The 12,805-nt window shown below is 34.6% G+C and overlaps 1 protein-coding gene across 1 annotated transcript in view; it reads right to left on the bottom strand.

Annotated features, from left to right (window-relative positions):
* Positions 1-12,805, bottom strand: part of COL24A1 (collagen type XXIV alpha 1 chain) — a 367,011-nt gene that overhangs the window by 288,961 nt on the left and 65,245 nt on the right. Inside the window, exons 7-8 of the mRNA XM_066264956.1 lie at positions 10,385-10,438; positions 6,272-6,325 (exon numbers count right to left, since the gene is read on the bottom strand). Coding sequence (XP_066121053.1) covers positions 6,272-6,325; positions 10,385-10,438 — 108 coding nt within the window. The remainder of the gene's footprint in view (positions 1-6,271; positions 6,326-10,384; positions 10,439-12,805) is intronic.

The raw sequence follows: 12,805 nt of genomic DNA, 5'->3' as shown, positions 1-12,805 counted from the left end.
CACAGGTCAGGCTCTTTTTGTTACTTTTAATGTAATATTATTATATCTGCGATATATTGGAATTAGCACCACTATTGTTTAAAGGCCTCCATTTATTTACTAAATTCGTGACTATATAACTCATCTATTTTCTATTAAAATACTAGTCTATAAAGTTTTAAAAAACAAAGGGAAAAAGTTCTTGGGAAAACTGTCTATATTCAAACTTGGGCAAAGCTCCAACTTAGGGATCTGCATTTTCCTTGAAAAAATTAGTTTATACTATAGTCTTTTGAAAACACTATTTGAGTTACTGATTTCTATACTCACATAAGAAAAATAACAAAAATGTGCAGTGACTGACCACATGGTTTTTCTCTAATAAATGTATTGAAAAAACTGATAGAAAAATTTACAAATTCTGCTTTAGAACAGATTAAAACCCATTACAATGAATTATAGAATTGTTTCAATTTTTGTTATGATAGAAAGTTGCCTTATCAAGAACCACAATAATAAATGGGGCTTAGAATCTAATTTTAATACAGACTTTAATTTTAATACTTATTTTAACGAGAATTTCCAGCAATCAATCAGTTACAACAGAAGACAAAAAAAAAAGGAAAAGAAGAAAAAAAAGAAAAGAAGACACATCATTGAATTAAAATCAGAAATATTTAGGGACGGGAAGGACACAAATTTCAAGTACATACCTGAATTTCTTCCAAGTAATTAAAATTTGGATATATAAATAAAACCACTTATATTCAGCCATCCTCTTTTCCATGGTAGAACAGGACCATAAAAGTGACCATAAAAACTGAAACCATGCAAAGCAATCTTAACAATAAGGAAAGTTGCAACTGTTCTGTGACCTTTAAATCTTTTATCAAAACTGAAAAATTCGGCCTGTTATATTTGTATAGGGAAATAAAATGATGACCACTAGGACCAAGTGAAAGGGGGATAGTCAGTTAAACCTAAAAACACCAATGTTCATTCATTCACTAATATGTACTTATTCTATGCCGGACATTGGGCTGAGGCACCTCAGTGAATAAAATACAGTCTTTGTACTTAAGGACGCCTAAATCACTCATCTATTTCCTGTTGGCTGCTGCTACTGCACTGCTATCAAAAAGCCAATATTAACTTTTCTTTTCCTGTAATGTAATAATGTTAGTTTACAGATTAGGTCATTCCAAGTCTCAATTAATTTGTCAAACACCACAAGACTCATGTCAGCAATGCCTCGAGGAATACAGAAAAAGTCCTGTAACCATGTTTTGGCCAAAATAACCAGAGAAAGCTATGGCAAAATTGAACAAAAAAGTGATAAGATGGCCACAGCTGATAAAAAAAAAAATGAAACCCTAAGTAAGAATTCAAAATGAGATAAAAATCAAACAACATGGGAGTGTAAGCACTTCTTGGGGTAAGGCAAAGAACTTGTTAATTTCTACGAATAAGGAGCTTAATTATTTTAAAAAATGTTTTAGTAGGAGAAGGATCCCAGAAAACTGCAGACCTTGAGACTTACAGGTGGATACCATAGAGACCTCTCTATTCCACACACACCTCCCCCTTCTCTTGGAACATACATTGTGCACAAAACAGACTGCTGCCAACCTTCGTCCTCAGCTCCTCACCATAGTGACCCACTAACCTCCTTTAATTATTACTCAGTTTTTACTTTGCTCCCCTCAACTTTTATAGTCCTCCTCAACTAAGTGTCATTGAGAAAAACGGTATAATAAACTAATTCTCAAAGTGGTGTTACATGAAAGAAATCAGCATTTTCTGAGGACATGGAAATTTTTAAAATAACTTCTGGAAACTACAATATTTTCAGCCAAATGCATTTATTGTTAGTGCTAGAACGTCAATCATAAGATCTGGACTGAGGGAAATATCCCTGGACACAGAGGAATTTTCAAAGTCCCACAAATTCTACCACTTTGGCAACCACCGGTTTGCCTGTGGGGGAGGTTGGTACTGAGCTTCCCTGTTCTCAGCTTCCCCGACCACTAGTGGGAATGACAGCTTGCAGAGAAGATGGAACAGTGGCGACAGCACAGTCCTAAGCAGCAGCATTTGCATTAAACTTTCAATACTAACCTTGGATTGGGAACCAACCCAAAGAAAAACAGCTCTGCAGATTTTCACAGGGAAAATGGGCAGGTGAGAATATGATCTACAAAATTAACTATGAAAAAATGGAATTCTCCTTATTTCTTTCTCCTGGCACTGATTTTATTCCAATCCTGAGTTTTTAAACTGTTGCTGTCATCAACATTTAGTATTGTTGAAGCTTCTTCACACTGACCTTGCCTTAACTAGACAACGAGAAACTGCACAGTCCTTGAGGGACTGACTGATAAACCAAAACGCATTCCACCTGATGCTCTTCGTTAACTGTTTTCCTTTTCAACTTTATAAACATATTAATTGTACACCTCCAACGTAATGGAAATAGTTTCTAAAATAATTGAAATAATCTCACCAAAATAGATTAAGAATTCACACTGATTTATACTTACTATGAAAACCATAGTATTTAGTATTTTTTGACATTCAGAAAAACACTGTCATACATTATTCATAAAAATCTGTTTTAAAATGTGTGCAGTTTTTCACAATTGTTCTGAGTTATACCTTCATGCTAAAATGTGCTTAACTTCTCCCATCTGGCTTATTCTCCTGATCCTAAAAAAACTGAAATCACTGTTAATATTCTTACAACTTTAAATAGCAAGCTTCCAATATTAATATAGAAACTGATTGGCTATATTTAAAAAACAATTTAAAAATCCATCTGGAGTCCAAACTCAGAATAATGACTCTTGTCTTCCATCCAACTCAACATGCACTCTGGATCAAACTTATCTGCTTTTTGGCACAAAGTTAGACACTTGGTGGGAAGTGAAACATACTTCAGTACTTAGGAAAATAAGAGTTATACGAAGGTAGCTAAATTGAGTCAATGTAACAAGTCAATCTGGAGAAACACATTGCTATAAATTAAAGATGTTAATAATAATATACTTTTTAAAAGCCAAGGGGAGAGAGATAAAAATGAGAAAGAAAAAAGCAAACCGGAAATCTACTCAAGAGTGAAAGAAAATATTGCTGTTGATTTCATTTTTATTATTTCTGACTCAATATTAATTCTAGTTTTCAAAATATTTTTACATTTAATCTTCTGTTTATTCATCTCAACAGTTTGCAAGAGGTGTCAGTGGTCTCTATACAACTTCCCTAAAGAATTTTAAAAATTACTTGAGTATGGCTTATATTAGAAGATTTTAATACATCCAGAGACTCTGAGAGAAAAAGGAACAGTGAAGTCATTATTATCTGCCATCCAAACCTATATTTGTTCCCCTAGCTTTCATAAAAAAACACAATTTTACTTCTTCTTGCATACATGTTTGAAATGGTCAGCAAACTGAAATACACATCTAAGAAATATTGGCTTAATGAACTATTTAATTAGTTAATGCAGAAGAAGTACTCAAAGTTATTAACAGCACATCATGTGTCAAATAGGCCTACATCTAAGTCTTAACTACTGATTAGTAGTTGTGTGGCCTTGGGTAAGTTATTTAACCCCTTTATATACCTCAACTTATTTGTGGCATACTGAACATAGTATTGATCTTAAAGAGATGTTTTAAAATGAAAAGAAATAGGGCTCATAAGAGAGACTGGAACATTTCACATAATAAAATAGCTACTATTAACATTAGTAGTGATAGTTATAATAATCCATAAAAAACTTTAATAAATAAAGAGATACAATAAACTTTATACTAATCAATACCAAGTACCTATTCATCTCTAATAACATGAACAGAATAGTTAAAAGCACAAGTTAAAAGACTTAATATCAGTAAGTTTTATCTCTTGATCCCTCTATAACACTGAGTGACTCTGAGCAATTCTCTTAACCTGCCTGGGCTTATCTGAGACATCTCACTTACAACATGACTAATTTAAGTTCTTGTCTTGACTATAGAATTCATCTACCACTTTCAGGGTAGAATTGCAATGATGAATGAATAGGATTCCCTAGGTTATAGCTAATATAAGCTGTTATTCTAGGTTGTCCTAATATGAATCCTGTTTACAAGAAGCAACTCTAAGAGTGATCTAGGTAGTTTAAAAATGAATCATATTAATAAATTCCATAAAAGCAGATCACAATTTACCTAAATATTCTACCCAATAATGTCTTGTCTTTCCCCCTTTCATACAAAGCACAGGAGCAGTATGTCAAGCTCATTTTGAATGTATTTCTGCTACACATTTTGTATTAAGGTCCAGTATGTACATTGATAGTGTGATGGAAACTTGCCCCAAGGCTGCTACGTGGAAAATTAGTTTAGGATTAGATTGAGTCTTTATGTCCTTTTGCTAGCAATACTTGTTTTATAAAAATACTGTATATAGTTTCCATTATAGACACTCTGAAAAGAAGAAAATCATCCCAAATACTTCAACATTGTTCTGAACTACTGTCAAATCATAGTAAACCATGGATGTTCCATTTACCAGAAGATATTTTAGTTTCTATGTGCTTTAAACTAAATCTTCCCTGGAGAAAATTCAGCTCTAGCTGGTAATTGATAGTATAGCATGTTCCCTGACTTCTACAGGATCTATTTCTATTAATTAACAGTAAAAGCCAGATTTTAAGTTTTTTAAAAAAGATATAACAAAGATAGGAATTTGTAGAAGATACACAATCTATTTCCTAGTTTCTTTAAATTAACGTTATTACTTCATTTTATTAGATTTACATATATTAAAATGAATATATTCTTCTTAATAGTTTAAGATACTGATGGGCCAAGATGCAAATACATGAACAGAGGACTTTGGATGCTAATATATTGGTTGAGTACAATTTCAAAGTTTATATCATAACCTGGTCTTTCTTTATATCCTCTTCTACACAATCAAATACATGCCTGTAGATTATGACCAGTTCTGTTGATCACCTGTAGTTTCAAGTCTCCATGGGAGCAACCAGCAACCTCACAGGAGTGATCAGATTCTAACTGCTGTCTAGGATAGACTAGTCTGAGGACCATAAGAATAATAGTGTGGTGTGGTCATGGGAGAAAAAATACTCCATGAGATCACAACCTTTTTCATTATTCCACAATTCAGCCTTTTAGCAATGGTTATAAGGGAAAGCAAACAAGGTCAGGATCCTTTCCCAAACCAGATAAATAGCTGATGGTTAACATTTATTAAGGGCTTGCTATTCATTTGACACTATAGAAGCATGGATTATTTCATTCCATGTTCTCAATAACTCCAGCCTAGGAAGTAGGTTGTACCATCTTCACGTTTTAAAGATGAGGCAACTAGTGCTCAGAGAGGTCAGGCAACCTACTCAAGGCTTATATGGAAACTGGGAAGTAGCAGATGGAGTTTGAACCAAGTAATCAGAGCTTGACTACTACCACCCACCTAAATCTCCCAAGAAGGATGAAATATGATGACTAAAACACCAACATAACTTATTATTATATGTATTTAGACATCCATATCACATCAAATATTGCCCTCCAATATTCCGGTGTTCTTAATATCTTAGCAAGACATTCTGTGCCTTCCTTATTCCCTGTAAAAATCAACAACTAACTCAATGCTTGGAGAAAAAAACAAGCTGAATATATGAAAAATAATTTACACTTGTGTTAATCCAAGAAACTACACAACATATTTTATAAAATAACTATCACAGTTTTTTATGTGAAAGAAAGCTTAGTTATCTGCATCTGACTACTATTTTATAACAGCTATCCCCAATCCTCATGTCCACCTTTCCTGTCAGGACTCACAGTCATGTATATATCATGGCAGAGATTATTATTTCCTAATAAAAAATGAATTCCTTGAAAAAATAAGCCAAGTGTATTACCTATAACCAAGTGTAACTCACTTTGGATATATAAAACTTAAAAGTGATTTCAAAGTGTCAGAAGTAGGTTATTTCCTTAATATAATAAAAAAGAAAAAAGAAAGAAAAGAAAAGCTTCAATATTCTATCAGTGGCTTTCTCATCATTAAGTGAAGGGTTTTTTTTTTCCCCTTTTCAGAAAACCCTGGCATTTGTGGGCACCACTTTCCTGGATTATGATAGTATCCTAATTCCTATTGCTGAGAAAAGAAATTTAAAATATTGGCTCTAGGCTCAACTTCAAAATGAGATCCAAGAAACTGGAAAAGCTTCTAGATTCATGACATTGAATTCTGTCAAAGCAAAACCACATCTTACCTTACTACCTTGTATACCAGGGACGCCCATTAATCCAATCAGGCCTTGATCACCCTAGGAACAAAGCACAGAGGTTTAATGTTATAACAGAGGGTTGAATATTAGAATTCCCCTGTTGCAGAATTTCATCTTGGCCATCAAGATCTTATTCATTCATTTCTGATTTTGCCCATATTCCACCTTGTTTCCGAGACATTGAGAATTCTCTGAAACTCCCAGGCCTTCTCTCTCCCAATGCTAAATACCTGGACTGTGCTTCCCCACTTCTATGTTTCTGCTCCTTTTTCTCTGATGTTCATTTCCCTAGGAATGAGCTTACTTCCAAAATTCTTACCACTCCAAGGTTTACCATGTTTTAAAAAACTAAAGTTTACTTTAAATTCTACAAGCACTTCATATGGCAGCTGTGGAGGGTTTAGAGCTGCTCTTTTTGGTGAGGACACACAGCTCCACGGGCCTCCCATATGGAACCTTTAACCAGAGGCAGGGGCTGTGAGGAGCAGGGCAGGATTCACCCAGTGCACCAGGAAAAGGGGTACTTCTGCTTCTGAGCATGCCCTGGTGCCTTGTGCCGGGCAAACAAAACACCAGGGCAAAACTACAGTGAAAAATTATCGGGAGGACCCTGTGTTTGGCTCAATAGACAAACTCCACCAGAGAGGTCCCTCTGTTCCCCTATCTGCAACCTTGATGAGGCCTGCGAGCCCATCTTGGGGTAGTAAGGGGAAAGTATACCGGTGAGTTGAAGGAGTGTCTATGTGGGTAGAAATGAGGAGGAACACCAAGGAGGCTGTGTAAATCAACAGGGAAAAAAACATGTCACAAAGGAATGGGGGCATAATATTAAACCTGTTACTCTAGGTGCACTTTTTCTTTACATCTTTTCCTTTACCTTCTTCTGCTGCAACAATTTATTGTGCGTGAAAAAAGAAAATGTATTTGAAAGAAAAGGAGTATTTAGGTAATAATCCTTAAAAAATCATTAGTGACTTTCTATTCTGTTTAATTTTTAGTGCATTATCTACTTTAATATGTCTCCAAATTAAACAGTCAGAAAAGAATGGTTCTGATTTAAAAAGTGCTTTTCTACTTGTTCCAACATTCATTTTAATGCATCTTCTCAGTTTTAAGATGTCCTCCATTTATGATGGGATGGTTTATACAGATTTTTTTTCCATTTATTGCTCTGACAGAGGAAAAAGAAAACTGCAATAGGAAATAGCAGACTATCTCCTTCCTCTAGCTCTAATCATGAGTGGATTACTTGATTTTCCTTAAAAGATTTTCCATCTGAAAAATGAGAATAATATCTCACTTGTCTTACGGGAAAGAAAAAATTACCACTATTTAAAAGTTATCTTTGCTTGTCATTGAGATCCCAAAAGGATTTAAACACTTATATATACACTATGAGGAATGTTATTTAGTGGATATTGCATACTGAAGAACTAGCTTCTGCATTGCTTTTATTGTTTTATTATTGACCATATATTTATTGTAAAAATGGCTACACAGTTAAAATACAATTCAATTGTTTCTTAATCCCCCTATACTCCTACCAATTTAATGTTTGTATTTTACTTGTATTTATATTATATGCATAAAACTAATATCCTGCCTTGAACTCAGTGTAATGTAAATATAATTTCTAATAAATTATTTTAAAATTTTATTATTTTAGAAATGTATCTCAGTTTTAAAAGCTAGACTTTAGTTAAAGCTCAATGGCAACTTGCTATTAAATCCTACATCTTACTACATTTTTCTTTTATAGTATTAACCAAAATTAGAATGTAAGTAACTCAAAAAATTAAAGAAAAAAGACTGACATTCTTCCAAGCCTCAACTCCCAGGCTGCATCACTCTATATTTTATACTAATACTCTTCACATTCTGAACCACCCTATATTTTGTACAGAGAAGCCACAAGGAAAGATAAAGCCAAACATTTGATATAAATCAGAAAACTTAATTTGGAAAGTTAAAGGATTCACCAACACAGAGTGAAACTCTAAATTTCTAAATTTTCAGTAGAAATTAAATGTCCTATATTTAGATATGTTAAAAGATGGCATTTATGTTTCTCAGATTCCAGATTTTTATTTGTAATAATTAAGGAAACAATTAAACTGCCATTCTCTTTCTAAATAATTTAGATTCAGTAAACTCAGTTCCCTCACAGTTATGAAATTCTTAGTTGTTGTTGTTTTTCTTTGCATGTTGAGGGTTTATTTTTTTTATTTATTTTTTTTTTTTGTGTGTGTGTGTGTGTGTTTTTCTGAAGCTGGAAACGGAAGGCAGTCAGACAGACTCCCGCATGCGCCCCACCGGGATCCACCCAGCACGCCCACCAGGGTATGATGCTCTGCCCATCCCGGGCGTCGCTCTGTTGCTACCAGAGCCACTCTAGCACCTGGGGCAGAGGCCATGGAGCCATCCCCAGCGCCCGGGCCATCTTTTGCTCCAATGGAGCCTCGGCTGCAGGAGGAGAAGAGAGAGACAGAGAAGAAGGAGAGGGGGAGGGGTGGAGAAGCAGTTGGGCGCCTCTCCTGTGTGCCCTGTCCAGGAATCGAACCCGGAACTTCCGCACGCCAGGCCGATGCTCTACCACTGAGCCAACCGGCCAGGGCCTTTTTATTGTTTTAACGATGTGTTCCGGGTATCCTGTGCAGTAGTCAGCTCAACTGTTCTTAAGATTTCCTCCAAACTTTACACATCATCACATCTGATAGCATTGTTTATACACAGAAAGAAAAAAGATGGGATTAAGCTATTCTATATGTTTCTCTGTAACTGTTATCTCAAAGTACATGGGACCTGCCATGTCAGTAGCTGTGGCTTCACCTGTATTAATAATATTTTATTAATATTTTATAAGAAAGGACCTTTGCCATAGTGATGCACCCTTTCAATGCTATTAGACCTTGATGTTATTTCATTCAGTGCCATCTCACCAGTGCCATCAGGGGACTTCAGTGTGTCCTAAGGGGCTGTATTAGTTCATTTGAGCTAACATAACTTTGGGTGCTGTAAACAGTAGACATTCTATTTTTTTCAAAATACCAGAAGTTAGAAGTTTGAGATGAGAAAGTCGTTAAGATTTTTAATTAATTATTTTGTTTTACTTGTTAATATAATATCTGTAAATTTCATTAATATGATGCAATTTTTTTAAAGTTTAAGACTTTTTTGTAGCCAATTAAAAGATCAGCTTTCAATCCAGGAAAAACCAAAAGTATTCAGGGATTTTTAAGGTTTGTTAATATATACTACATAAACCAAAACATTCTATAATTGTATCACATTCATCAAGTACTTGTCCAAATACAGCTTCCAGATGTATTCCTAAAGACTCCATTTGTATTCAACTTCACTGGAAAATAGTAAACTCCTCCTAAGAAAAATCTGTTGCTATCTTTACTTTAAAATTTTAGTTTCTTTTTACCTAAATGCATGTGTGTTTGAGAAATGAATAACGCAGATGTACATGTACTATCCATGTGTCTATTTTCTCAACTAGAAAACAAGATGATTATGATCATTTCTCTTACAATTACTGTTGGATTTAAAATATGTACAACTATCCTTAAAAAGATATAAAATGACACTGGAATTTATGTATATTATGTGTATGCATATAAACAGCAACATTTTTGAGGTTAAGGTCATATCTTGCTCTATTTTTTTGCCCCACTCATCCCTAATTGGCGGGAAGCACAATGGCAGGCCACAGTAGACACTCAAAAAACTTAATGGTAAGATTTAAATCAATAATAAGTTAATGATAACATTTACTTAATTCTTCAAATATTTCTTTCTTCATTAAAATCCAATAGTTTTTCTCTCTTCTCAGTCTGATAACAAATAAAGTCTCAAAAAAGATAAAACAATTTAAAAAATTTCCATTGATGAGGGGCATTAACTCACTGTTCCACTTAATTGTTCTATTTAATTGTGCACTCAATGATTGCATTTTGTACATGCTCTGATCGGGGGTCAAACCTCAGCTGCCAGATGATGCCTCACTTATTGAGCAACCTGATCAGGACCATAAAACAATTTTTAAACGCTTGAAATATATCATCATGATTTTATTCATTAATAAATAATTACCTTTTGTCCAGAAATAGCCTGATCTGGGGAAAATCCTGGGTCTCCTTTGGGGCCCTAAATAAAAGTTATAAAATACTTTGTGAAGCATAAATTATATACATCATACTTCTTTACATCAGCAGAAGTTTTACAAATTTTTTAATACTAAATCATTTTAAGGTGAGGTGGTCATAGATTATTTACTTTTTAAATGTATACTTTTCTTAGCTTTATGTTTAAATGTTGAAAAGATTCCTAGAAATTCCCCAGACATAGCTGATATTTTTTTTTCTTAAAGAGAGAGAGAGAGAGAGAAAGAGAGAGAGAGAGATCACTTTAAAGATTATTTATTTATTTATTTATTTTACAGACAGAGAGAGAGTCAGTGAGAGGGACAGACAGGACAGACAGACAGGAACGGAGAGATGAGAAGCATCAATCATTAGTTTTTCGTTGCACATTGCGACACTTTAGTTGTTCATTGAATGCTTTCTCATATGTGCCTTGACCGTGGGGCTACAGCAGACTGAGTAATCCCTTGCTCGCGCCAGCGACCTTGGGTCCAAGGTGGTGAGTTTTTGCTCTAACCAGATGAGCCTGCGCACAAGTTGGCAACCTCGGGTCTCGAACCCGGGTCCTCCGCATCCCAGTCCAATGCTCTATCCACTGCGCCACCGCCTGGTCAGGCCATAGCTGATATTTTTTAATCTACTAAAGTTATACTACTATCAAAACAACTTTCTTCAAGAGACTTATATAAAGGTCCTATTAATCTTTCCATGTCTGTGACATATGGAATTATAGTTATTTTAGCATTGGAAAGCAAGTTATTTTCAGTAAAATACAACTTACAAAAATTCATAAAGTTTTTAGATCTTATTCCAAGTTTAAACATTTTCTAAAATCTTGCAATGTACTTGTATTTTATAATTTAAAAAATTCCTCTAATAGCCAAAATTGTTTTTGTTTTGTTATAAAAATACACTTTCATACTGATAATCTTTATCTTTTATGTTTCAAGAGAAATATAACACTAGGTTTCAAATTATTTTTTGGTACAATATTAATCTTTCTTTTAAATCTTTCTTATGATTATTACCAAAGTATATCCTTGTATTTCATACCTCATAAAATAAGAGACCCCGATTGAGATTCTACATAATTCCAATTCTGATTTCATTACTATTATCAATTAATAAATAATTTTTTATTCCTAGAGAGTTCTAAATGCTATTTGAATTCTATAGGAAATAGAGAAATAGTCATGTCATCTTCCACATGTTCAGGGGTGCTTCCAATGGCACTCAAGCTGATTGATGAAAGAAGCAGGACTAAAAGAAAAATCCTTCACACTCGAGAGTAAGTCTTTTCATTTTGCAAATAAGAGATGAGTCTTCATTGGTAAAAAATTCTACATCCCAGAGTAAAAAATTTTAAAGAAAACTTTGTTTTCCAGGCTGACCTCTTCCTTTCAACAGCCATCATCACTTCTACCACTAAGACTATAATTTTAGATCATTGGTTACAAAATTATGGGAGATTGAGTGATATCTGAAAATTTAAAAACTCAACTCTTCATCAGAGAAAGAAAGATAATAACTTAGAATTTATAAGAGATAATAGCTTATCTAGTAAATCAAATTTTATGGGTAAAGAAACAATAAAGTGCAGGAAGGTTAACTGAATTGGTTAAGATTGCTTAGAAAATTACTGGCAAACCAGATCAATTTTCTTTCTTATATCACAATGTCTAGTAAATAAGATTACTTATTGACTTTAACATTTTTAAGTTTCTATTCCTAACTAATTGATTTAAGGTAATATTTACAAAGAATTTAAAAAGAACTTAGGAAATGATAGCCCTTGAGAAATCTGACTATAAAAAAAAAGTCCTTTGTTTTTACTTATAAATCTCATACTAAAAATTCTTATCTTTAGGTTCTTCTCTCTGAATTTTCTATTATTTATCAACTTAATATTATCTTCAATTTTCTTTTTTTTTTTTCTTTTCTTTTTATTTTATTTTATTTTATTTTTTTTCCATTTTTTCTGAAGCTGGAAACGGGGAGAGACAGTCAGACAGACTCCCGCATGCGCCGGACCGGGATCCACCCGGCACGCCCACCAGGGGCGACGCTCTGCCCACCAGGGGGCGATAATCTGCCCATCCTGGGCGTCGCCATGTTGCGACTAGAGCCACTCTAGCACCTGGGGCAGAGGCCACAGAGCCATCCCCAGCGCCCGGGCCATCTTTGCTCCAATGGAGCCTTGGCTGCGGGAGGGGAAGAGAGAGACAGAGAGGAAAGCGCGGCGGAGGGGTGGAGAAGCAAATGGGCGCTTCTCCTGTGTGCCCTGGCCGGGAATCGAACCCGGGTCCTCCGCATGCTAGGCCGACGCTCTACCGCTGAGCCAACCGGCCAGGGCCTATCTTCAATTTTCTTA

The sequence above is a fragment of the Saccopteryx bilineata genome, chromosome 3 (assembly GCF_036850765.1).
Source record: "Saccopteryx bilineata isolate mSacBil1 chromosome 3, mSacBil1_pri_phased_curated, whole genome shotgun sequence".
Taxonomy (NCBI): Eukaryota; Metazoa; Chordata; class Mammalia; order Chiroptera; family Emballonuridae; genus Saccopteryx; species Saccopteryx bilineata.
This window is presented reverse-complemented; position numbering and strand designations above follow the sequence as displayed.